Here is a 26,960-nt window from a genome sequence, read left to right on the forward strand (position 1 = left end):
TCCAACACATTGTATCTGATAGACTAAGGTAAGGGACATCTCTAAGCAGACTGGGCTCTGGTTTCAGACAGAGGGTGAAAAGAGGTGCTTCAGCACAGGCAGTACGAGAAAAATAAAGAGCTTTTTGAACATTAAAGCATGGAGACATGTCCCAGTGGAGACTCTACATACTGATGAACATCAGCAGGAGAGGGACCTTTTGAAAATGTAAAAATATGATTTTTAAAAACATTAGCATTCACAGGAAGCCCTCGTTTCCCCCGGTTACAGAGCATTTTTCTGTTTCGGCAAAATATCAGGTGGTGTGGAAATTCACTTCCTGTCCAGAGACTGCTCTGTGTTTGAGTTGCAAATATTTTGTGTTCCAGTTGAGCTGCTTCCTGATTACCAATGAGCCAAAATGTGTTCTGTTAGCGGCAGGATGTGCTGACGTAGACGCATCTGTGCAGACCTTTGCAAATATGAATGATGTGAACTCACTTTATTACACCTATAAGCCCACCATATGCGAAGGATGGGAGTCTTTAGGGAGGAGAAGATCCTGCAAACTCTAACACTAGACTGACAGCTGCAGGGAAATAACCAGTCTGTAATATCAGGCTGAATTTTAAATAGTCTACTTCATGTGTACAGTTTGAGCAGGTTACCATGTAGGTGAAAACAAGCCTCAATTAACATGCAATCATTCAAACAGCCTCTGGCGTTGGTTAAACATCATGCAGGGATTTTAATACTACAAAATAAAAGTCATTTGCCATCACTTTGATTATCACTTTGTCTGACGGTTTCTGGTGCAAAATATTGCCACACATCTTTCAAATGTAACAGAAATGACCACAAGATTTTTCAGCAATGATGTCAAAGTTTTACATACTGCATATGGGAAAGAACTTCCAATGGGTTTTTCATTGAAATCTGGAGAACCTGGCTTCATGCCCAGAAGACCACAGTGATCAGTTCTCGTTTCCTACACCTGCAAACCTTTTTCCTGAAGAATACTTACACCCATAGCACACCATACAGCACCAGTCACAGACACAGTACATTAGAGAACTGACAAACACATTGTGGATTTCATTTCAAACCAGGAATAATGCACAAATTTGACTTGTCATGTCCATTTTCACCTTTTAGGATGGCCCCTTCAGGCATACAGGGGCATGACCAGTAATAGTAGTAGTAGGATATCATCATAAAATTGCCATTAAAGTCAACCATCTTTCCTACACAGCACCATATGGAAACTGCTGTATGCACTGAAAAGTGAACGCTAATATCTGGGAAAAAAATCCTCCCTATCGGGTTTCTTAAAACTGCAAACCATGCCAATTCTCATTTAAAACTAGCAGAAGACATAAACAAATCTAACAAACCCTACCACAGAATAATGAGTTAATACAAAAACAGGGTATTCAATCTTCATGGGTTCAAAACTCACGGTCGGTGTGGCAAATAGAGACAGAATCATACCAATTTTCAGAGCTGGGCTATTATAGCCACTTTCCCATACAACAGTAATGCATTTAACCCGACTGAAACCAGATGCTTCTCACAGCAGGGAGATGTGTGGGGGACAGTAGAGCTCAAGGACGAGTAAATGCAAATGAATTGCTCACAGTATTGAGTAGTTGCATCCAATCACATCTTGGCACAATCAGTAGCTGGGTGTGAAAAAAAAAGCTCACCAGGTCCAGTAAAAGTGTACTGAGAACTTGATTTAAAGCTCATGGTGATTATTTTTGAAGGATTCAGTGATGGTTGCTCCTAACATGGGACATGAATACAGCACCATCAGTCCAGCAGCCACTGACAGCTGCCCCTGTCCAAATAAGGTAATTAGGGGTGAAAAACCGGAAGACTATCCATGGTAACTCACTCACAAACAGGAGGTGCAAAACAATGGACTAGTAAGGGTGAGATGATGGACACCTCGCTGCGGCTCGCTGCCTTTGACTGCAACCATTACTGCTCACATACACACATTATATGACGTTTTTAACAATGCACTTCATACAATAAGCTGTTAAGTAGAATGAAAGATAGTTTCCAACACCCTATTACATAAAAGAAAACACCGACTATTTGACAAAAGCGTGATAAATCGTTCCTACACACCGGCTGCGTGTGTCCTAATCTAATCAATGCCTCATCATGCAAAAATAAAGCCGACGGTTTATTTTCCAGCTTTTCACATCCTCACTCCACAATGGTATTTCATTATTGTTGTTTATTTATTGTCACGCCCTCCTCATGAGTTGTAGCCCTAAATGGCCCAGGCTAAAACTTAGCGTTGCACGATAATCACCACATGGATTTACGCGAGAAAGCGAAGAGCTGCATTACCTCAGTTTCTCCTGTTCATTCTTGTTCTGGAAAGCGAAGAGAGACCCTCCTGTGTGGTGTGCAGTAGTCCGACGCTTGGATGAGAAACGCTATTTTGCATTTAACCTGGCTGCTGCAGGGGTATTACTCTTACAACCTCTCAAATCTCAAATTGAATGCAGGTTGTCAGGTGACTGCTCGTCGTGTGCGTCTTTTCAGTCACACCGGGTGCAAAAACGAAGTATCCTGAACTGATTTAAAAGTTACTTCTCGTGCTCGAAGCGACTATGGTTAATTGTAAGCCCACTAATTAGTGACTGCGACGGTGTGTTGTATGAAAGGCAGGGAAGCCTCTGTCTCTATCCCCTCTCATCCACCACAGTGCTGGATGCTGTCGGTCACAGCAAGTGTCTCCGCCCCATTACCACCCGCACTGTATTGGATGATTCATTTTATAGGATTTTTGGGGAATCATTTTTAATCAGGTAATTTAGTCTCCTCAGCTTAATTAAAATTATTTTCATATGGTAAGAAATGTCAATGGTCCACTTGAAAAATACTATTCAGTTTCCCATTATTTTCCTGAATGAAAGCAACAGAACACACTATAAGTTTTGGTAATATTTCATATTCTGTTATAACTGTTCATTATTCTATTGCTCTTTTCTAGATGTATTACTTCTGTTGTTATTTGTCACTGGTCCCATGGCTCTGTCAGGTCGACTTGCGGTGAATAGTTTTTCAAAATAAAAGCGATACAAACACCTGCAAATTAAAACATTTAAGGGCATATCTGCGCAGAGAAAATCATCCAACAGTAATTGATTTGATTTCACGTTTTAAGATAGTGGACCCCCTTCAGAGCAGTATTTCATATATAAGCATTAGAGTAAAGATGCATCTTTTTTATTAATTTTTTTACTGGGGTTTATAGATGTTTCGTAGGCCCTAAATGTAGATGGTGTATTTGGTGCTGTGCTGAATTATACAGCACTGAAAATGTTGGTGTAGTTTTGTGACTAAAGTGGATGTAGCATACATTGCATTCATACTATCACATTAATCACTAGCAAGTATAATGTGGAAATGTATTGCATTATGTTTTGTGTAATGTTAATCTTTGGCAATATTACAGTTAGAATTAGTGCTACAATTTTCCCTTCAAAAAACAAAGCTTAAATCCATATTTTAAATAATTCCAGCTAAGTAAATGTGTTTATCAATGCTTTTATTTTGAAGAAACCGGAAATGTAATTGTTTCTGTTAACCGTTACCTTGCAGTTGTAAACTGACCAATCGCAGTGGACTTCAGAGCCGTGTTGAAAGTGCGCTTGTTCTGAATATTTGTAATGCCGGTGTGGGCGGGGTAATCGACAACACACTAGTCCCGCCCGCTTAAGATGTTTACGAGAATCACATCGAGGTCACTCGATGGGAGCACTTCCTTTTAGTTGACAACAGCGAGTAAAGGAGCAGTGAACTAGCTGATACAATACAACAGTAAACTAAGGAAGACAATTATCTTAGCAAATAACCGTCTTATGTGTCTTGATTTCTAAGGTTAGTATCTTGATTCAGCTTGTTGTTTCATAACTTTATTGCTTTTTAAAATGCTAATGCTAGCTTAGGTCACTAGGTTTGAACTATTTTTGCCGGTAGCTGCAACAGTAGACCTATATTATATAGATACACTGTTTTTGGTGCAATGCAATGCAAGGTTTATTTGAGCCCGACACATGCAGAACAGACAATAGCTCATCTTGATATAGTACAACTATTAATAGCTTGACACAGTGTAAATTCATGGTTTTGCGCACCATTAAAGGTTGCGTAAATGGTTTTATATGCGGTCATTAGACCGTAAACATGCAATTATTGCAAATTGTCTATCAAATATCGTTTGCCACATGAGGGTAGCTTGGTAGTAGAGATATGTATAGTAACCTACAAAGCACACTATATAATGATCTCATATGTCATGCTTTAGCCGTTGAACTCCTGTTGCTTAATGTCTACCTTTGCACTCGTTGAGTAGAAGTAATGATAAAGATAGTAAAACGTTGTGATACAATGCCTTACACTTGCGATTTTCAACCTTTTGTTAACAGGTGTACACACAGCATGCACTCTGGATGGTCCATTTGTTTGTCCTACAACCAAGTACACTGTGTAAGTATTTACATTATCAGTATCTGTTCAACTGTATTGTAATCACTGTATGCTGAAGTTATGGAAGTGGATTTCTTATTCAGATATATTATCTTTGCACACAGATAGTTAAGATGACCTTTAGCTGTGGTTATCTACATTTTTGTTATTGCAAAGTTGGAGCACTCCCTAACCAGTCTTCCAAAACGTGTTACACAACAGATTCCAACACTTTTTGTTTACTAGCTCCTGTTTTTCTCTCTCTTCTTCAGATATGACTGAGTGAAACTTTGTCATCAATCCCCCAAAACATCCATGTGTATAATTTTCTTCAAGTTTGACCCTCGGCCTGCATCCAAAAATGCCTACAGGTGAGCGAATAACCCTTTCAACCAACTGTGATACTCTCTGTGCTCAATGCAAAACAATGATCAGCCCTGCAGCACATCAAGGGGAATCAAACATAAATCATGCTCCCAGAAATTCATTAAATGCAGAAGTTATTTTAGTTGCACGTAGAACTTCAGTGCAGTACTTTATCTAAAGCGTCATTGCAAACATTCACAAAGAAGATGTTGTTGATTTAAAAACAAGGGAGTGGCCTACAAACACATGACACAGGCTAACAACAGGAAGTCTATGAATAGTGTCTTTAAATAGAATCTCAACAAATTTTAGCATCAAAAAGCAGATAGGGATCAAACATCATAAGCAGCTTTGAGCTAATGCATTAAATTGTGAGGATACATCTCCAGAAGATACCAAATGTGTCAGACTGTATTTTTCTGCACAAAACGTATGCATGATTTTCTTTTTTGATGCAAGTAAACAAGCACTGCATTTGAATTTCTACCTCAATTTGCATCATGTGACTTCGGCGAAGCGTTGGAACATGCAGCAAAATAATATTTAGATCTATATACTTTTTAAAATAAGGTGAAAAGCCTCCCTCAGGTGTTGAGTATTGACATCTCTGCTGTCACACTTTGACAATGCTGCAGCTTTTCCCTATTTCATCTGGATCCAGGACTGTCTATCGAGGCACTTTGAGTTTAAAAAGTTGCAAACACACACAGACAGCAGCATAGTAACAGAAGTGAAGCAAAGAGATGTTTCTTTTCTGTTGTTTTATGTATTTAAAAAGAAAAGTCACACCTCATTTGGCTCAAAAACGTTAATTTCTAAGTTGTGAATGAAACTTTGCACAACCTCCATGTGCCCTACCTAGCAGCAAATGCTAACTACTCCTTCATGCGAAGTCAATGTGTGTTAGGGCGTGCATTATAATCCCCCTGAGCTTCAGAGTGAACTTTGTCCAAAGTGCATCTCTGTCCTTCCCTGGAGGGGGTCTGACCCCGCTGAAGGAGATCACAGCAGAGGTGTGTTATGAGTCCTGACTCAGGCCTGAACCTGGGGAAAGGTGAAACGTACTGTGTCGTAACAATAGTTCTATATATAGATTAAAATGTGGTGAAGTAATTTTCCTTTGCTGCAGCAGTGGGTAAATCACAAGGAATATTCAGCAATAAAGACACAATCAAAGGTTAATCTGAATAATTGTTACTCTCCCCATGTCCAAAATGACAGGAAAATACCTACGGGAGATAGATGAGTTCATATTCAGCACAAATGACTCAATGATTACCCACATGCTGAGAATTCTGCGTTTTCAAAACACAATTTCTTGCCTGTGCTGTTAATTTTTGTTCCATTTAGACATATTTCTGTTGCTCAGATTAGAAGCAGCGCTGCAATCAACACACCCGCATTGTATTATGATTTTGACCTTTTAATTATATCACTTTCTTTTAATGTCACCAGCTTCACCAACATTCCCCAGAGCTTGCTTGACATTTTGACTTAGCTGGCTTTAAGAGGACATTATGATCATTTCCAGGTTCATGTCAGTATTTAGTGTCTCTCCTGGGACATGTCTCCATGCTTTAATGTTCAAAAAGCTCTTTATTTTTCTCATACTGCCTGTGCTGCAGCTCCTCTTTTCACCCTCTGTCTGAAAGCAGAGCCCAGGCTGCTCTGATTGGTTAGCTGGCCGACTGTGTTGTGATTTGTCATCCGCTTAGATCACGTACAATGTGTTGGAGCACTAGCCAATAGAAGCACGAGTGTTACATATTGCTGTCACTATGTAACGGCAGTAAACAAAGGAGTCCAATGGAGGCGTTTCAGTCAGGGTTGGGGGAGTGTGTGGGATTTTAGCCTTTGCAGACCATTTACATGCACAAAAACGTGTTAAAGAAACTACAGGAAGAGGAAATGTGTCTCTAAGGGCATCAGTTTGTCAGATGGTCTGTCTGTCACTTTGGTCCAGACTGAAATACTACAACAGCTGTTGGATGGATTTTTATGGTGACCCCCTTACATTTCCTCTAGTCTGAGATTGTGATATTATTTAGCACTTTCTAGATGACAACTGGGTGGATTTCCATGACATTTAGAACAGATTTCCAGTGTTCTCTCAGAGGATGAACCAAAATGACCTTTTCTGTAGCAACATAAATGCAGACTAAAGTTTTTACTCCTCCAGTAAAATATCTCCCCATTTACAGATGCTTTCTTTATAGCTGCCAGATTTTCAAAGTAGCTTCCCCACGGGGCTCCAAACTGTTTCAGGGGAGGCTCAGTGGATTGAAAGGCAAATGTTGAAATAAGTTATCCAAAGAAGATTACATAAATAGCCTAAATGTGTGTGATATTGCTAAATAGATAGTTAAGATACTGTAGATTTAAGGGGAAATGTACTATTTTTGAAGACTCAGGTGCTCGGAAACGCCTGAGCTCAAACTATTTTTTATTTAGTTGTCTATCAAATAACGTAATGATGGTCCCATAGGCATCCAGGTATTGATTGAAACCAATTAAGTAAACTAAGGGTTTGATGTGGGTTTGCCTTTTTAAGCTTTTCTAAAGGGATAGTCTCAGATTTGTCTTGAGGGAAAAGTCACCAAAACAGTCTTTTCTAGGGACAACAAATATCTACAAAGTTCATATTATTCCAGATGTCTTTATACATAAGCTTGTATTGGAGGAAATAGTGGATTCATTTGAAATTTAGCAAGATGTTTCTGCAAGATGAAGGGTCAAGAGCTCTCAGAAGAGTTATGAAATGATTCAATGTGTCATGGTGAATATCCTTGGATACAGAATGCCCCAGCAAAGCTAAAGCTTCTGCTCCACAAAGCACTGTGTGTTCACCGAAGAGACAAAGCGTCAGAGTTCACTCTCCAAGAGCTTTGATACCTCTCCGCTCCTCACCACCACATCCTACGTGGTGCAGCTGCGATGGAGCTGCTCGCATGTGATTCCCCCCCTCAGGATCACACAGCAGATGCGGGTGTAGCATCATTAGTGTGAGCTTTGTTTTCTGGAGCAGCGGTGACTCACGGTGCCGTGGGAACGGGCTATCATTAGCCTTTGATGCACAGAGGTCGACCCCTATTAGGTTAGTTTTGGTTTATCTGTTTGATCCGAGCACCCAACCGTGATTAATGCGGGGACCTTCGCCACGCCTAGGTGGAACATGGAGCTTTTTTAGAGGTCAATACACTGTTTTTTATTGTGTTGTTTGCCCAAAGGGTGTTTTTTAAGTGTTTAAATCCATATTTAAAACTTCCTTCAGTTTAAAATGGTATAAATCCAGGAGAGATTCAGGGAGTGGTCCGCTGAAGTTAAGTGCGTCCTATCCAAATTCAGTTTATTTTGATGCCAATAGATGTACTTATTCCACCGCTCAATGATGCCTCACATCCTTGCTGCAGCACTGACGGTAGTGACCTGCCGGTAAGGGCCTCCAGTCACTAATGTCTGCTGTTGTTAATATCCAGGGACATAATGGCATCATCACTCACTGACACCCTGATTAATAATGCAGGTCAGAGCTCAGCACGGCACTTAGCGGACAGGCAGACAACAGAGTGACGGGCGAGGTGATTTATTTTAAATCAGATGGCTCTCTTGTTCGGGCTGCTTATTTTGTGTGTGTAGCAGTAAATGTTTCTCTTGTTTAGGCAATAAAAACAGGTGGAAGGGTTACTGACAGGTGCAGATGAGATAAGACGTTTCTTCTTCGTCTGTCACAGATAAATACATTTGTCTTCAAAATAGTTTGAACCCCTTCCAAGCAGCTGTGCAGTTTCTCCGAGGTTTGAAGAATGATCTGATTCCATACTTTGTGACAGTGGCATCTTGTCAGTATTCTGTGGTGTAGTGTTTGCTCTCAACGAGTGAAATATTCAAAAGCTGCAAACTAATGCATCATTTTATAAGCATTTTGCCAAATTAGCGAAAGGTTATCTTAAGTGTCTTTTGAAGATTCTCTCCTCTACAGTTTAGAAATGCAGTTCTGAGAGTTTTATAAAATGCTTGCCTGCATGGCATGAGTTTAATAGCTGAATCACAAGGTGGAAAAATACAGTTTTGTCAAGAATATTCTAGGGTTTTCCCTTTCCTGTAGTTTGTTTATAGATTTGTTTGCATGTGAGTGGTCTGACATTTCTAAGCGGTTAACCAATCAGAGCAGAGTGGGCTCTGGTTTCAGACAGAGGATGAAAAGAGGTGCTGCAGCACAGACAGTCTGAGAAAAATAAAGAGCTTCTGAACATTAAAGCATGGAAACATGTCCCAGTAGAGACTCTACATACTGATATACACCTGAACATCAGCAGGAGAGGACTCTTTAAAGTAGAGACACTACATACTGATATACACCTGAACATCAGCAGGAGAGGACTCTTTAAAGTAGAGACACTACATACTGATATACACCTGAACATCAGCAGGAGAGGACTCTTTAAAGTAGAGACACTACATACTGATATACACCTGAACATCAGCAGGAGAGGACTCTTTAAAGTAGAGACACTACATACTGATATGCACCTGAACATCAGCAGGAGAGGACTCTTTAAAGTAGAGACACTACATACTGATATACACCTGAACATCAGCAGGAGAGGACTCTTTAAAGTAGAGACACTACATACTGATATACACCTGAACATCAGCAGGAGAGGACTCTTTAAAGTAGAGACACTACATACTGATATACACCTGAACATCAGCAGGAGAGGACTCTTTAAAGTAGAGACACTACATACTGATATACACCTGAACATCAGCAGGAGAGGACTCTTTAAAGTAGAGACACTACATACTGATATACACCTGAACATCAGCAGGAGAGGACTCTTTAAAGTAGAGACACTACATACTGATATACACCTGAACATCAGCAGGAGAGGACTCTTTAAAGTAGAGACACTACATACTGATATACACCTGAACATCAGCAGGAGAGGACTCTTTAAAGTAGAGACACTACATACTGATATACACCTGAACATCAGCAGGAGAGGACTCTTTAAAGTAGAGACACTACATACTGATATACACCTGAACATCAGCAGGAGAGGACTCTTTAAAGTAGAGACACTACATACTGATATACACCTGAACATCAGCAGGAGAGGACTCTTTAAAGTAGAGACACTACATACTGATATACACCTGAACATCAGCAGGAGAGGACTCTTTAAAGTAGAGACACTACATACTGATATACACCTGAACATCAGCAGGAGAGGACTCTTTAAAGTAGAGACTCTACATACTGATATACACCTGAACATCAGCAGGAGAGGACTCTTTGACTTTGTACGGTGTGGATACTTTAGCTTATATCATAACTCAGTGGTGGTGTAACAGTTAAAACAAGAATTCGATCCACATCGAGTTTTCTAAGTTTGCTTTAAAATGCACACGAGGAAATACAGTAAAGTTTGCTGAAACTGAGAAACTCTGATCAAAAGTTTCTCTTTATTCCTCCCTATAGAGGCTGATTATCTGTGGCTTTTAAATTGGCTCGTCCGTGAGCGTTCCCGCTCCTTTGATCCTCTCTACTTTGGTCATCATCAAAGAACTGATGTCACCTCGACCTTTTGTATCCCCCGCATCCTGCTCGATCACTTTGTTTCATTACTGTATTAGATATTCGCATCTGAGGTCTCCGTGAAGCCAGTGAGAGACTCGGATTGTTGGAATAACTACACTAACCTCCCTGAGTGAAAGGAAATAAGAGAAAACGTATTAACCCCTCTCTGAACCCCCCTCTCCTCAGGCTGATTTTGGCGGCAAACAGAGATGAGTTCTACGTCCGGCCGTCCAAAGCTGCAGACTTCTGGGCGAACAACAGCGAGGTACTCAGCGGTAAGTTTGAGTCCAGCTGGGAACCGTTTCACTTCCTCCCAAATGCATTGTCAACTAGAACTTGGAGAGCATAGACCTCCTCCAAGGTGCATTCATGTGCTTCTGGACGGTGCTGTTTCCTGAGTTGGGAAGTCCTTCTTCTCCCTTTGGTGTTCATGAGCTTAAAGTGTTCATGTGGAAGCAACATGGATGAAAACTTTCCCAGGATACACCACTTGAAGACCGCACAAAGGCCTCATCTTGCAAAATAACTATACATATTATTCTGGTCCAAATGTTATCTCTTCTTCTGTGGTCCAATAACTTCCACAATGTTCCCTGAAGATTAAGCAGCTGGTAATCCTGCTGACAGAAAACAGACTAACCAAACCTGAAAGCATAACCTCCTTGGCATGGAGAGGTGATAACATTTAGGGAGATGGAAATAAAATAATAAGTAAACATTAAGCAAGTTAGACCAGTCTGTTGTGTTTTGGAGGCTGTGTTTCTTTTCAACTCATTAGACCGTGTTGTTGAGACACCTGGTAAAAGTGGTAAAAGTTATAAAGAAAGCAATAAAGAAACACAAGAGAAAACACAAATATACGAAGATGATTTAGTGTTGAATCTATTGAAATGGAATGTGTTTAAAATGCCTTCGCAATTCATCAAAATTGCCATTTAGGCAAGTGCAATATTCAAATTGCAGGAGGTGCAATATTTGTGACATTTTACTGAATGAAGGATTGTGTAGCTGCAGAGAGGCCTTGCTACAAATCATATTCTACGGACATAAAAGGAGTCTTTGTTTGGTACATATCCTCTCTGAAAAAAATGACACACGATCATTTCAAATATTTCTTAATGATAAGGGAAAAATGAACAATAGCTCCAGTATTGTGAATCGCAATAGCGCTCAAAACACAGTTTTCTTCTCCAGATGTACAGTCTGTAGAGTGAAACTTTAAAACATATTTCTCTGTCGACTCGGCGACAAAGTGAAAATGCCTTTATCTTTTGGCTTGAGACTCGAGGAAAGATGTGTCTCCTCCACCGCAGAAACCAATTCTCCTCCGCTCCGTCACAGGACATCCCCACCCTCAGTAAACTATATTTAATTGACTGATGTCCAATACACATTACAGCCGAGCAGAGGAAATCAATCATCCTTTTTCTTTCTGCTGAAGGAGGAAACGCACAGATAGCCTGGCTGTTCATCGGTCTGCTTCTCCCCCCGGTAATAGAGGGGTCAGGACTCCAGTAGTGGGCCTTTAATTGATGGCTGCTTTTATGCGATGTGACAGGAATAAATGGCCCTGCCTTATCTTGCAGGGCTGGGGGGTTGGGGGGCCCTGAAGGAGACATAGCATGACGAGGAGGGAAGTAAGCTATAGCTCCCAGTGGGATCAGGAAAGCTCTCCTTCCTCTCCCGGAGGAGCAGGAGCGTTGGGCTCTCTTGGTCACTGTCAGGGTAAGTGGACCTGTCCCTATCGACCACAGGAAATGCAGGAGACATGCGGTGCGTCGTTGCCATGTCCTGCGAAAGAAGAGGAGGAACGTGGGGCTAGTTCATGTCCAGTGTGTTTTCTAACTGCTTTTGTCAGCCTTTTGCTTTCAAAGGAAGGACATTCTGATGCAAGGCTTGCAGATTTTACTTCACAAGGGCGTTTGTGTCTGTCATAACACAAATGTTTAACAGAGGAGAGATAACCTATGACATTAAGGCTTTGTTCATTGTGTCCCTTTTTTTAAAGTGTATCATTTAATTACACTTTTCTGGTTTCTGGTACCAATCTTTGTAGAAATAGGAACTTTTCTGAGAGAAAAACTAACATTTTCATTAACCCTTAGATGCACGAGTGACTGGACCCACTAAAAAATGACCCATATTAGAATACCAGGTGTTTTTATGCCATTTTTGTAATGTTGGTTAAGAATAATCACTTTTATATTATAGTTTTACTGTAGCTAGTGTTAGCTAACTATACATTAGGCTCATTTGTTGATCCTTCATAATAACATACTCTTTCACACAAGAGTCATGAATGACACTCAAACGCCTAAAAGTTCCTTGATAAATGAGTACAAAATTAAGATAATCAGAGCGATAAGACCGATCCCACTTCCTCTCCCTCCACAACCACTCCTATACCGGACTTTTTTAAGAGTCAACATTTAGAAAGAATTCCAGAAATTTGAAATAAAGTCTGATCTATCAGGAAAAAAGTGATAATATTGAAGAAATAGTCGGAAATTCAAAAAAGTAGACTTCAGAAGATGATTAGGGCCACGTGAAGAGGGAGTTACAATAATGAGAAAATAGTGGGACATTTTTAAAAGTCGAAATTTAGGAAAATAAATCAGAATTTTGAAGAAAAAAAATCTGATAATGAATAAAGTGATGATTTTGAAGAAATAGTCTGAAAATCTAATTTGGAATAAAAATCTGAAGTTTGAAAAGAAAGTCAAAAGGAAAAAAGAGTGCGAGACAAAAAGTGTGGGTTTTAAAAGAGGATGATTAGGCCACATTAAGGAGTTGGACTAATGAGAAAATAGTGGGACATTTTTAAAAGTCACCTCTGATGTAGTCTGTGTGGTCTGCAGTGAATGTATTCCTGACAGCCACAGTTGATAAGAATGAAAGGTTCCCATAACATTCCATAGAAAATGTAAGTGGGTCATTTTTGACCCACTTATGGAAGCTTCGGGTAGTAATACAAAACTACAATTTCTTAAAATGTGACTTTTTGAATGGCGTGATATCATGAACAGGAATAGCTGGAATACACAAACGTTTCTCCTCCTCTTGTGTTTGCCAGGCCTGGACTTGGAGTGTGGAGGGAAGGAGGGTCATGGCTCGGGATCAGCAAACGAGGCAAACTGGCTGCCATCACAAACTACATGGAGGGACAAAACCCTGACGCACAGGGGAGAGGTGAGCCAGACATAAAATAAAAAAAGCCCCACATAAATGTGCTGATGAAATGCATCCATAGTGTGCACATTCTCTCCTGTCGTGCATGTTGCTATGTCTTCAGATGTATTTGATAACTGTTCCTTATAATCTACTCGTGCAATTTCATTACATTTTGAAGACCGCAAGATTCACATATCTATCTTTTTCATTATTTATATTTTCCTTTCTTATTAACAACTAGGCTGGGTTTACTGAGTGCTTAGCTTTCGTCTGTTTGCAGGATTTCTAGTGTCTAACTACCTTATGGACAGGGATGTGGACAGCTACTCCTACCTAAAGAAGGTGTCTGCAGAAGGCCACCTGTACAACGGCTTCAACCTCCTCACAGCCGAGTTCAAGTGAGTGAAAAATCAGGTTCAGGTTATTTAATTTGCACCTGTAGGTAGATTTGGTTTGCAGTCAAAAGACAAGGGATAGACACATGTATAAGCCGCTAGTACAAACATGAAACAATCAAGTAAGTAAATAAATAAAGAGGCGTTGCTTCCTAAGCAGCTGTGCGACGCCTCTACATCTTGTTCATTTGTGCGATGGCTGCTGTTTTTATACCACTTTGATGTAGATTTAGAAAGACGTAGAGAACTCTATCTGAGTCTATGGTCCATTCAAGGATAAAACTGATTTTAAAAATGTGTTAAGGTCCTGAGAATCTTTACAGGTTTGTTAGACACACAGGGTTTTTTCTAGAAAACTAAAGTACGGGGGCAATGATGTCACTTCTGGTTATAATTACGGCCCCGCCCCAAATCCTGCGTTAGAGCGAAGCGGAAAGTAATAGTTCCTTCATGTCTTAGAGCTGCTGAGTCATATATTGCACCTCAAACAACAAAAAGATCCAGAGGTTTCTGTACTTCCTCTCCAGAAGAAAGGAGAGTGAAAGAAAGGATCAGAAATCTCAGTTTCAGTGTCAGCCTGCTGCCTGCCGCTCGTCTACCGGCAGACCCACCGGACATCCGTAAGCTGTCTCTGCCGTCTGACCAGACCTCTGACACCATCTTCATATTTCTGGAGTCATTTCTGCCCAACAGAGATATTGTTTTCTGGCATCACTTACCCGGTTTGGACAAAACCCTGACATATATTTGGAAGAATGTCCAATACAGCCACCTAAATCACCTAAGGGTGTTAAGATCTTTGTTATTGCACTGTGTGCGTTTTAGAAACTTGTTGAGAACGGGCTATAAATCAGTGCCTCTGAGTTCTGGCCTTACCTTGGAAAGAAACCACAGAGGCAGTGTCTTCATCTCCAATGTGCTTAGCAGGCAGAACCGGGGGGGAATAAAGTCTGAGGTGCTGAGCTGTGAAAGAGCCAGCTTTAAAAATCAGAAGGAACACCTGTTCATATTTCAGGTTTCAGACAAAGAAAATCTAGACAGCTCTTAAAAAATAACAAAGGCTTTTTTTTCCTTTTTCATCATCGTCTGCTTCACCAGCCTGACTCCTGAATCTGGTGATCTGATAAAGGGAGGGAAATCCAAGTGGGATCAGTGCACACCGAGATAGTTGTCAGGGTAGAGGCAACTGTGCACAACTGGCATTGAAACAGCTCTCAGTTTCTGCCAGAGAGAGGTGGGAGGTTCAGCTCAAACACACACACACCACTACTGTACCAAACTGCATCGCTGGCAGGGGAGGAAAAATAGATCCTCAGTGGGGTTTGGTGTCGTGATCCGTGTATCCTGGTAACACAGCCTCAAGGAGCATCTTCTCTGGAGACGCCTTTTCTTAAGCTGGTACAGTTAGAAACATACTTCTGTCTTCTGCTGTATTAGGCTCAGGATAAAGTACATATTATGTCTGCTAATCATTTCTGCTTACATCCATTATGACAAATTAAATGCAGTTTATCAGAACAGCTGGTCCTTAATGTTAGATTCCCGTTACCAGCCGCTGACTTTAATTGTGTGCAGCGATGATGTGTTGTTCTAGCAACGCAAGGGCTGTGGAAAATACAGGTGTGTGTTGCTTAGCAGGATCATCTCAACATAATAACACACTTTTGTAAAAGTTGAAGCGTATAAGCTAACGTTAGGCTATGTACGAACTAAATCACAGTAGCATGACTTCACGTGACCACCGCTAAGCTAAAGGTGGCTAATGTTCGGTGTGATGACGTTAGTAGTCTTATTTGGACACCTTTTTTAAATGTTTTTTTAGGTGTTTTTGGGCTAAAGGGTCCATCGGAGAACTTAATGAAAGGGGGAGACCGAGGCAAAGGAATCCAGAGCTAGACAGACCGGTTGGACCTTTGTTCACTAAGCATCAATTGGACAACCGCAGTTTGGGTTTCAGAGTTTAATGGACGGACAAAGCAGTGAAATGCAATTATTTTCATGCATTTCCAACAAACTTGCCTTCTATGGTCCCAGGTATTTAATATCAGCACACAATCTCAGCTGTTTGCAGGAACACTATTATTATTCCAGCCTTTGAAAACAGGCCTAAACAGCAGATAGATGGCTCGGCTGTTGTTCCTTTGAAGGGCCACAAGATATGCAAATGTCCTTATTAAGACCAGGAGCTGCGCCTGCTGTAAATGAAAGAATACCTTGCCCCTCCCACACTCATGAGACACCGGCGAAGCCAAAACAAACCGCCACAAAGTGACAGGAAGCAAGAATACATATTTTTAATAAACACCGTCATTACCAGCCTATGCGTTTTCCAGTGCCCTGCAGCGCAGAGGAAATAAAGCATCTAGTTTCTCTTTCAAATCAATACAGCACATCTGGTGGATTGAGAGGCCACTACATTACAATTAGATTCCTCATTCATCTGTAACCAGTGATTTATAACGGGGCTGCAACGAGGACACGTGTGCCCAGCATTTTAAGACGTTCACTGTTTGAGGCACCTTCATTAAAAGTGTGAACAAGAACTCAGATTCTTTACTTCAGTAAAAGTACATAAACTATAGTCTAAAGTTAAGGTTGATATGCTTTATTAATTGACTCGTCCATATACATGTGAAGAGGTTTGACCAAAGTTGCTGGGGTGCCAGTCAGGTGAGAATTTTTAAAGTTAAGGTTGAGTCAAACCCTGCTCGATATTTAAAACCCAGCAGTGGCTCAGTCAGTACAGGGACTTGGACTGGGGGCCCTAGGTTCGCCGGTTCGAGTCCCTAACAGACCTAAAAAAAAGAGAGTGGACTGCTACTTGTAGAGGTCCCAGTTCACCTCCTGGGCCATGCCGCTTCTCCATACGGCCCCTCTTGACCTGCTCAATATTTCTGTATTTTTACCCCGGTAGATTAATACATTTGAACAAAAACACACAACATTGTTCTGTACTTTGTTCAGAATACGCTTCCTTTGAAGACAAAGAAACCTTTCCCTTTTTACGCCTTGAGTCAACTATAAACAAGTACTTAAAATCCTGAATTTATAAGTTACTTCAATGGAAGCACATTCAGTAAATGTATTAAAAGATAGATAGATAGATCGATAGAATCGGAGGATGAAACCCTCTTTATTGTCACACATGCACACAGCAGAGCACACACAGTGAAATTGGTCCTCTGCATTTAACCCATCCTAGTACTAGGAGTAGTGGGCAGCTATCGTGCAGCGCCCGTGGAGCAATGAGGAGGGGGGATTGGAGGTGTTCGGGGCCTTGCTCAAGGGCACCACAGCAGGGCCTAGGAGGTGAACTGGGACCTCTCCAAGTAGCAGTCCACTTTCCATATTTCAAGTCTGTTCGGGGACTTGAACCTGCGACCCTACGATTCCCAGTCCAAGCCCCTACTGACTGAGCCAAAGTACTCTGTGTGACTCCTTTCACAGACTAATATTATTATAGAGTAATACATTCAGTTTTAGATACATGTAAGAGCATTCAAGGATGTAGTTTTTCAATATAGATAACATTTTAAATACTTAAAATACTCTTTAGATGAGTAGTGCAACGTATCATATACCAAATTATCCTGTATTTGATATGTCTAAAGTAACTAATATCATTTTTAAATTAATGAAAGGTGTCATATTTGCCTCTGAAATGAATCATACAATAGAAATACTCAAGAAAAGTACAAATGATGTCCATTTAATAAACAACCCAGCATCTACATGTCAGTCTGGTCATGGTTCATGTAATACTCCGTTTATAATTGAATGATTAATAATCTATAACCATGCTGAGTTGAGTCGTACATGATTGCCAGAACATTCTACCACAGAGCCTTCCCTCCGTGGAGCTAATTACCATGAATATTTAAATGATGATCTCCAGTATTCTCCGCTCGATGCTCTCAAGGCTTCAACATTACATCGGATTCTTCTATACATTTAGTTTTTGATCCCATTCCCTGTCCCGCTGCCCCTTTTTTCAAGTCAAAGCCCAGAGACGATCCATTTTAATGAACATCTTTTCTGATGTTACGACATACTCAATGCTCTCAGTCACGCAGAGTGTGACTGCTTTATTAAAAACAACTCGAGACACGTGTTGTAACTCTTGGCACAAATGTGTGTTAAGCAGAAAGAACCCAACAGCGGAGAAATCAGGCACTTTTCTGAACATCAGGGCTGGATGAACTCTTTACATTTGAAGAGGAACATCTATAAATATGTCTTCTTAAGCGCTACTATGATTACCTATTGGGGATTCAGCTTATCTTCTTCAGCAGTGAACACAATTAGGAGTACGTGCTCATACCTGATAGCTGAGATATCGCCTGCGTTGTTCATAAAGTGATTCCAGATGTTGGAAAATTGCCTCAAAAATCCAAATAATGTTGATTTTGGCTTTAAGATTGTTAGCATGGTGTTGTATTTTACCTCAGCAGGAGAGCTTTCCATGATTTCATGTGGGCTTGTTTTGATAGGATAACTTTATGAGGTCAGGTGTGATAAGATTTCTCTACCAAAGATATTTAATAGCATTATGGTTTTCTGTTCATCACGTCAGCGGTCAACTTGAGGTCGCATACAGTAGCAGACGTTGAAACACAGTACCACATGAATGTGTGTGTTAAATCAAGATGTCATGTTTTACTATGTGTATCATCCTAATAAGACCAATGCTAACATGCTGAAGTTTACCAGTTATATTCATGTTGATCTTCTTAGTTTAGCATGCTTTTATTTTGTCATTTGAACTTGCACAGAGTACACCTGAGGCTGATGGGAATATGATGTGTTTTGAAAGTTTATTTTGAAAACTATAAACCAAATTATTGGACAAAGGGACATTTTGATCTGATGATTCTTTGCCAACCACGTAGCCAATATGCCAGCATGGTAAAATTTGGATGCAACTATTGAAACATTCTGGGCTAGATTAGCTTAACGAGCAAAATATGCAACTCGTTTTTCAATGAGAATATATATTTTTTGATTTCCATAAAACCGTTGCCTCCTTACGTCAAAACTAGTCAAAACTGTATGCGACACATGTCCTTTTTTAGGCCGATATCCCTGGTATGGATGTCAACAAAACGAGTATATTGATAACAACAAACAAACAAACTCAAATCAAACTGCTGCTCAGGCACCAAGAAGCAAATCTTATGCAGGATGAAGTCCATTGTCCAGGCAAGAATTTGGCCTTTTCAGTTTTCTTTTTTCTCTTTCCAACAATCAAACGATACAAAAATACAACACATTTTGAATCCTCTCTAAAAAAACATAAAGAAATGTGCCTTTTTCCAGGGTCGAATTCACCTGTATACCAAAAAATACCCAAATCTGGAAGCTCCCAAAATAAAAGCATACAAAAACTACTAAAATTAACAAAAATAATGATGAAAAAAACAAGGTAGCTCCAAAAGTGACGTCCTTTACCAACGTACGATCTCTGAATCCGTTTACATACAACACCTTTTACTCCTTCCTATTCCTTTGATGCATATGTGTGTGTATATGCACATATGTGTGTGATAGGGTACGAAAAGTACACCATGTCTCTACTCAGGAGCCACTGATATCCCCATCTACATTCAGTACTGATAATGTGGAAAGCTCATCCAACCATCTCCAGGCAACTCCAGCACAGCTGTCGATGGGGGAACTGCTCCTCAGCCTCAGTACAGAGGACTCTTCATTAGATCGTCTCCCGGCCAGCATACTGATTAACCTCCCTCACTGAGATCTGAAAAAAAGCCTGTTTTCGACTCCTCGTTCCTCTCTCTCTCTGCCCAGCGGCCTCAACCTCCCGCTGTTTCCTCTTCTCAGCCCAAATCATCCCTCAGCCCACCTGACGGGACTTTCGATATCCTAGCCGGATTCAAATAACACAAAATACAGTCGCCTCTCTGCAAATCCTCTGCCTGCTCCTACTGCAATCTGCTGCACATCACAGGCAGAGTATGATATAAACACCATGCTCGTGTCCAACTAGTATTTCCCAACAACAGGTTGAAAGCTTCCACGGATTCTTCAGCTTCGCTCCAGGTTACAGGCCCATCTGTTCCCCTCTGCTCTGTGCATGCATGAGGAGCGAGTGCTATCACCCGAGTCAACATTGGCCAGTGCTGCTGTGTTCACAGTAGCCATAGAAACACGGGAAAGGCAGCTGTTTGTTCAGACTGATTAACTGGGGTTTGGGTACAAGTTGGAAACCATATTAAGCTCTTTGATTTGTTGTCGGAGAGATAGTGTACGGCTTTTAGGATTCTCTAACAGCTGCTTGGACGCGTATTGTCCCGCGTTTAGAAACGATCTGCTGCGGGAAGTACAGAGGACAGAGGAGCGCTTGTGTAAACAATAAAGGATGACCTCTGCACACGGGCGCCTGTTTGTGGATAAACAAGTTTAACACCGATCGTTTGTAGGGGATGGAAGTGATAGTAATGCATGTACAGGTCCGGTTTGTGCATGTGTGTATTTCAACAGACCGATAACAATTCTCACTGCTGCCGTGGAGGAAAATAAGAAGCATTTAAATGAATCAACGACAAAATATAATAGAAATCTGTTTTGAAGCTACATTTTGATGAAGTTAAGCCCATCATAATACAATATCTTGTGACATCTTAGAATAGATAGATATGTCAATCAGAGAAAAGCTGAGAACATTTAAGTAGCTTGAACATTTTTATGCTTAAAGGTCCCCTATTATGGAAAATGCACTTTCTAATGTCTTTAATCCACATACAGCGCCGGAGAAAAATGAAGAGACCACTTCAGCATTATCACTTGTCTTGCTTTATTATTTATAGACGTGTCTTTGAGTTAAACTATTTCCTCTTTTCTTTATCGTATTCTATAACCAACTGACACTTTCTCTCTGTGTTGAAATTCAACAAACACTGGACTGGCTGCCATACATGTAGAGATAAAGATTTAACAAACATCTGGAGGGGTCTCTTAATTTGCTGCATATGTTTCCCCTGTGTGCGAAGAGACTCAGAAAGTGTCAGCAAAAAAGGTTCTCTCTCTTTCCCTCCTGATCCAGGTGATGAAAGCCGCTCAGATAATTGCTGAGTTAGGTTTACGGTTCATACCTGAGGTAAATAATTTTTGACGTCATTTTTGGGTTGTATGGCATTGGCAACAACCAACCAGGGTAAGCCCCGCCCACCCTCTTGGGGGCTGGAGAGCCAGAAACACGTCAGAAAGGGGGCGTGGCCAGCAGCAGCTCATTAGCATTTAAAGCGACAGACACAGAATCAGCATTGTTTTGGGGGGTTGCTGAAACAGACGGGTTTATGGCATGCTACAATGATCAGGTTGGTATGTTGAGCCATGTTTTGTATGTATCTGAGACCTATAACACATTATTGAAATACAGTATAATACATGACCTTTAAAACTGTGGCGAGTGGATTTTATTTGGATCAACGAATCAACTGTTTGACTGATTACGTCGGCTCTAATCATCTTCTATAGATGACTATTTGTTAGTTGGTTTTATAGCAAACATTTCCTGCTCGTGGTGATAAAGGCTTCTTGTATTTTAAAACCAGAAATAAAATAAAGTTTGAGGCAGAGCTTTAAGCCCAGCGGCATATTCCCTTCCTGTCTTTCAAGCTTTTGACTGGGAAACTTCCCCCGTAGATGTTGAAGCAGTGTTGCGCCACATTTCAGAGTGACTGATGCCACTGCTATGTGGCTGTCAAAAAATTGACATGAAAAAAATCATTCCCCCGCTGGTTCAAAGGATTTGGTCGTAATTTAATATTCACTCTCCTGAACCAAAGCTGTCACAGATGCCCTTGATGTCAGACAGATTTCTCAGACTGAATAAATTCCCTCCAACTGAGGATTTTACACCGAGATCTAACACCGCGACTAAATGGTTTTGTGGTACTGAAAGTTGTTTGCAGCACTCTTTTTTAGAGCTAATTTGTACCGCTTTAGGTAAATACTGCTGTTAGAGGGGCCCTATTATGCTTTTTGTGGTTTTTCCTTTTCTGTAGTTATATAGGTTTTAGTGCATGTAAATGGTCTGCAAAGGCTTAAATCCCTGTGTTCCCTCCCCTCACCTGAAACGCCTCCATTAGACCGCTTTGTTTACTCTAGTAACATAGTGACATCACTTGCAATTCTATTGGCTAGCGCTCCAACACATTGTACGGGATAGGCTAAGGGGCGGGACATCTCTAAGCAGTTGACCAATCACAACAGAGCCGGCCAGCTAACCAATCAGAGCAGACTGGGCTCTGGTTTCAGACTGAGGGTGAAAAGAGGGGCTTCAGCACAGGCAGTAGGAGAAAAATAAAGAGCTTTCTGAACATTAAAGCATGGAGACATGTCCCAGGAGAGACACTACATACAAATATGACCCTGAAAATGAGCTTCTGAGTTCCTATTTTCCAGTAAAATCAGTTCTTAAAGAAGACTGCATGGTGCACTTTTGTTTTCTCTTCATGCCTAAGCATTCATTTTATAGGATCTATACTATATTAGCGTCTATTTCCATCTTGCGACTCTCAACACAGCCCTCATAATTGCACATCAACATGTTTAATAATCACAATCTGTAATTTTCCATCTTCCTGTGTCCCATGCAGAGCCAAACAAGACACTGTGTGTTACTATGGAAACAGAGGCAGCCCTGAACCCATCCATCTAAAAGCAGGTCTGTGTTTTTACTACGGTTGCTGTAGAAACGATCCTTTCGCATCATATCTTTCTGTCTCCTGCCTGACGTCCTGTTGAGGATGTTGCTCTCAGATTGTCTCCTTATTGTCCCCATCAGAGCTCACTAGAGTGTATATCGTATTTTCTCTGTATCCCCCAGCAGGAATCTATGGCTTGAGTAATTCTCTGCTGGACACACCATGGAAGAAGCTGCTGAAAGGCAAACGTCACTTCAGCAGCGTTATCGGCGACCAAGCGCTGTCCGGCGATGGACTGGTGCAGGAGCTGCTCACCGTGCTCAATAATGAGGAGCTGTGAGTGGTCAACACCCAGTAAAACATCCCCAAAACAACACGTTTGAACAAAGAATGAGTAGTTCATTAACTTTCTTGCTCAGTTAGCTGACAAAATATATAGCTTTTGTCATGTCTGTAAATCCAAAGCACCGTGCCGTTTTTAGCTTCTCGTCAAAATATATATTGGATTTCTGTTTCGATATGCACCGTTACACAGCTTCAAAAATGAACAGCCTCAAATCTCAGCAAAAGAACATTTAGTTATTTCATTTTCATTACTTATAGAAGCAATCCTGCAAAATTAAGCAACTGAGAGCACAGAGTTGCAACAGATTGTGAAATCTCAAATTGTGCTTTGACTTTTGTCTAACTTAGCATGTATTAGCATCATTCAGTACTGTATGTCAACTCATAAACCTTATGAGTGTGAAAGGAGCTGCTGTTTATGTATAAAAGACATCCAGACTCAACTGCATGACCTATTTTTTGCCCGAGATATTTGCAGAAACAGACTTTAGTGAGCTGAGAGAAAGTTTGCAAACAAGTTTGTTCATTTGAGGTTAAGACTGAAATTTAGGACAAGGACAAGATAGCTTGACGACCCAATTGTGCAAGTAATGTTAGTACATCACATCCCTTATGGATATCATGCATTGGTTGATCATTGACTTGTATACATCTAAACTCCATGTGGATTATGACTCATGACTCTAAAGCTTCTTAAAGAGGTGTGTTATGCGTTTGTTTAACAGGAACTCACCTGATCCAGCTCAGGAGAGCCAGGGTGTTGGTTACAGCAAGCCCATCCTGCAGGCTCAGTCCGCAGTGTGTGTCCGCACCCCTCATTACGGCACAAGGTCAGTCTCTCCCACCTACACCAAATCTCTCTCAACGTTTGGCTCCACCAGGAGGTTGATACACAGAGTCCAGAGTCTAAACGGTCACAGGTTCAGTCTGTACCAGAGCTGTTCTTTAGCAAGGCACTGGCAATGACTGCTCAGTTTAAGCAATACTTTTACCACAAAATTACTGTTTGTATATCAATTACTCACCTCATGTCACATTTGGGGAGAAATATTGATATGGGGCGGCTTTGGCTCAGTAGGTAAATGGTCGTCCTCTAATTGGACCGCAGTCAACATGTCGATGTGTCTGTGGTTAAGATACCTAACCCCAAATTCGACTGATCGGCAGTGGTGTGGGAATGTTACTTTTCGGATCGGGTGGCACCTTGTATGGAAACCTCTGCCTCTGTATGAAAGGGTGAATGCTGACACGTCACAGTAGAGGCAATAAATACAAATATGAACGTGAACATTTGAGTAATAGGGCTCCTTTAATTCTTAAAGGTAAGCAAGTTGATGTGGTATTCATTTATTCATATTCTTTTCGGGGAAGTATTCGTGGGTGTTTGCTTAATCCTTTAGATGTAACTCTGAAATGATCCCAGTTGTCCTCAGTGTTATCCTGCTGCTAGCATTTTCTGCTGTTGGTTTAATATTCCTTGTGTTTGTTTGCTTGTATTCCCCCCCCCCCCCCCTTAAGGACCAACACGATTATCCTGATAGACGCAGCGGGTAATGTGACCTTCACAGAGCGCACCATGCCCACCAGTGACACGAACAAATGGAGCACCAATTCTTTCCAGTTCAAACTGCAGGTGTGAAGACATGATGGTGGAAAACCCACTCTGTGCCTTTCTGCATCGCCCACCCCCCCTGCTCCTCCTCAGGCTGCATTTCATTACAGCAGCTGTGTGAACACGAAGACTCTTCTGCACTTTTTCTTCAGCTAGTCGACGCTAGCTTTCTTATCAACTTCTGTGATATGTATTTCTTATTCCAGATTTAAGTTAAGATGCATCTTTTGAAAATGTGTGCTCATTTAAAAGTTTGCCAAAGAACATTTCGTAGCAAAAGCTATTTAACGTACACTTTACGAAACAGCAGGGTTGGGTTGCTTATCCGTTACAGATTGCTGGTGATCTGCTTTCAAACGCAATCAATACCGATAATTGTAATATAATTTATTCTTGTTGGCTTCTTATTTTTACCTCTTTTAAATGTGTGATATGGAGTGAAACACACTTTCCAGACTGTTTTACACATTGGGAAAGCATTGGATTTCCAGGGTTTTGTAAGGAATGTGAGATCTGATTTAAATTTACAGTAACCATCACAAATTAAAACTACTTTTACAAACAAGTTTTGCCCCAACCCTGCACAACAGTAGCCTCAGCATTGGTTAAAACAATGGATTTTTTCTGGCACTGACCATGGTAGAATAATGCATTTTTACAACTGTTTGACAATAAAGTCATTATATTCAAACACCAGCATTTGGCTCATTATGTCATGAAACACACTGTGGGGAACCCAGTTGTCTTTTTTTTTAGTAACCAGACAAGTTCACTATACAAAAACAATAACCAGTTTTTTCCTAATTTTTCTTAGCAATTTACATGACTCATACAGGTGTTTGGACAGTTGGACAATGTTCACAATTAAAAGCCTGCACTTGACATGCTATCAATTAATTCGAAAATCATTTATAAATCCATCACCATTCCTGTCTTTTTTAGTGGAAAGAAATGATCTGATTCACTGGGCTGAAGCTGCTGCACATTGTCACTGATGTGCAACTGTTATTGAGCAGTGACCCCTTCTGGCAAGTTAATATATTGGACTTTAATACATTATTCTCATGTAATCATCCCATAAAGACTGATGTAGGTAGAAGACCTTTGAACAAGTTGCTGTCACATAATTTAGTGCTAAATCATTCTTCTTTTGTAAAAGTGTAAGGCAATGCAACATCTGAATGGAGTCAATATAGGGTCAAATGTACTGTAAGTATCTATCACCATTTCTCTGAATGTGTGAAATCTTTTTGTATGAATATTCTCCATCTCTTCTCCCGCTTTTCCGTCAAGGTCGCGGAGGTAACAGCTCCAGCAGAGAGCCCCAAACTTTCCTTTCCCTGGCCACATCAACCAGCTCTGACTGGGGGATTCCAAGGCGCTCCCAGGCCAGCGAAGAGATATAATCTCTCCACCTGGTCCTAGGTCTAGCCCTCGGTCTCTTCCCAGCTGGACGTGCCTGGAACACCTCCCTAGGGAGGCGCCCGGGTGGCATCCTCACTAGGTGCCCGAACCACCTCAACTGGCTCCTTTCAACGCGAAGGAGCAGCGGTTCTACTCCGAGTCCCTCCCGGATGACTGAACTTCTCACCTTATCCCTAAGGGAGATGCCAGCCACCCTGCGGAGAAATCCCATTTCGGCCGCTTGTATCCGCGATCTCGTTCTTTCGGTATGACCCATCCTTCATGACCATAGATGAGGGTAGGAACGAAGATGACCCAGTAGAGAGAGCTTTGCCTTCTGGCTCAGCTCGCTTTTCGTCACAACAGTGTGGTAAAGCGACTGCAGTACCACTCCCGCTGCTGATCTCCGGCCCATCTCACGCTCCATTGTTCCCTCACTCGAGAACAAGACCCCCGAGACTTGAACTCCTTCACTTGGGGTAAGGCTTCATTCCCTACCTGGAGTGGACAGTCCATCGGTTTCCTGCTGAGAACCATGGCCTCAGATTTGGAGGTGCTGATCCTCATCCCAGCCGCTTCACACTCGGCCGCGAACCGATCCAGTGAGTGCTGAAGGTCACAGACCGATGAAGCCATTAGGAGCACCCCATACTCCCGCAGCACCTCCCACAGTATCTCCCTGGGAACCTGGTCATACGCCTTCTCCAAATCCACAAAGCACATGTAGACTGGATGAGCGTACTCCCAGGCCCCCTCCAGGATCCTTGCGAGAGTGAAAAGCTGGTCCGCCGTTCCACGACCAGGACGAAAACCGCATTGTTCCTCTTCAATCTGAGGTTCGACAATCGGCCGGACCCTCCTTTCCAGCACCTTAGAGTAAACTTTCCCGGGGAGGCTGAGTAATGTGATGCCTCTGTAATTTGCACACACCGTCTGATCCCCCTTTTTAA

The 26,960-nt window shown here is 41.3% G+C and overlaps 1 protein-coding gene across 1 annotated transcript; it reads left to right on the forward strand.

Moving 5' to 3' along the window:
• Nucleotides 1–3,734: 3,734 nt before the first annotated feature.
• On the forward strand, nt 3,735–25,297 carry tango2 (transport and golgi organization 2 homolog (Drosophila)). Its single transcript, XM_063898212.1, is given in 11 exon segments — nt 3,735–3,882; nt 4,431–4,491; nt 4,743–4,841; nt 10,604–10,692; nt 13,491–13,508; nt 13,511–13,606; nt 13,869–13,986; nt 22,602–22,669; nt 22,832–22,985; nt 23,720–23,824; nt 24,513–25,297. Coding segments are annotated over 9 exon segments (825 nt in total). The 5' UTR covers nt 3,735–3,882; nt 4,431–4,491; nt 4,743–4,785; the 3' UTR covers nt 24,634–25,297.
• The last annotated feature ends 1,663 nt before the right edge of the window (nt 25,298–26,960 follow it).

The sequence above is a fragment of the Eleginops maclovinus genome, chromosome 12 (genome assembly GCF_036324505.1).
Source record: "Eleginops maclovinus isolate JMC-PN-2008 ecotype Puerto Natales chromosome 12, JC_Emac_rtc_rv5, whole genome shotgun sequence".
In the NCBI taxonomy this organism is placed as follows: domain Eukaryota; kingdom Metazoa; phylum Chordata; class Actinopteri; order Perciformes; family Eleginopidae; genus Eleginops; species Eleginops maclovinus.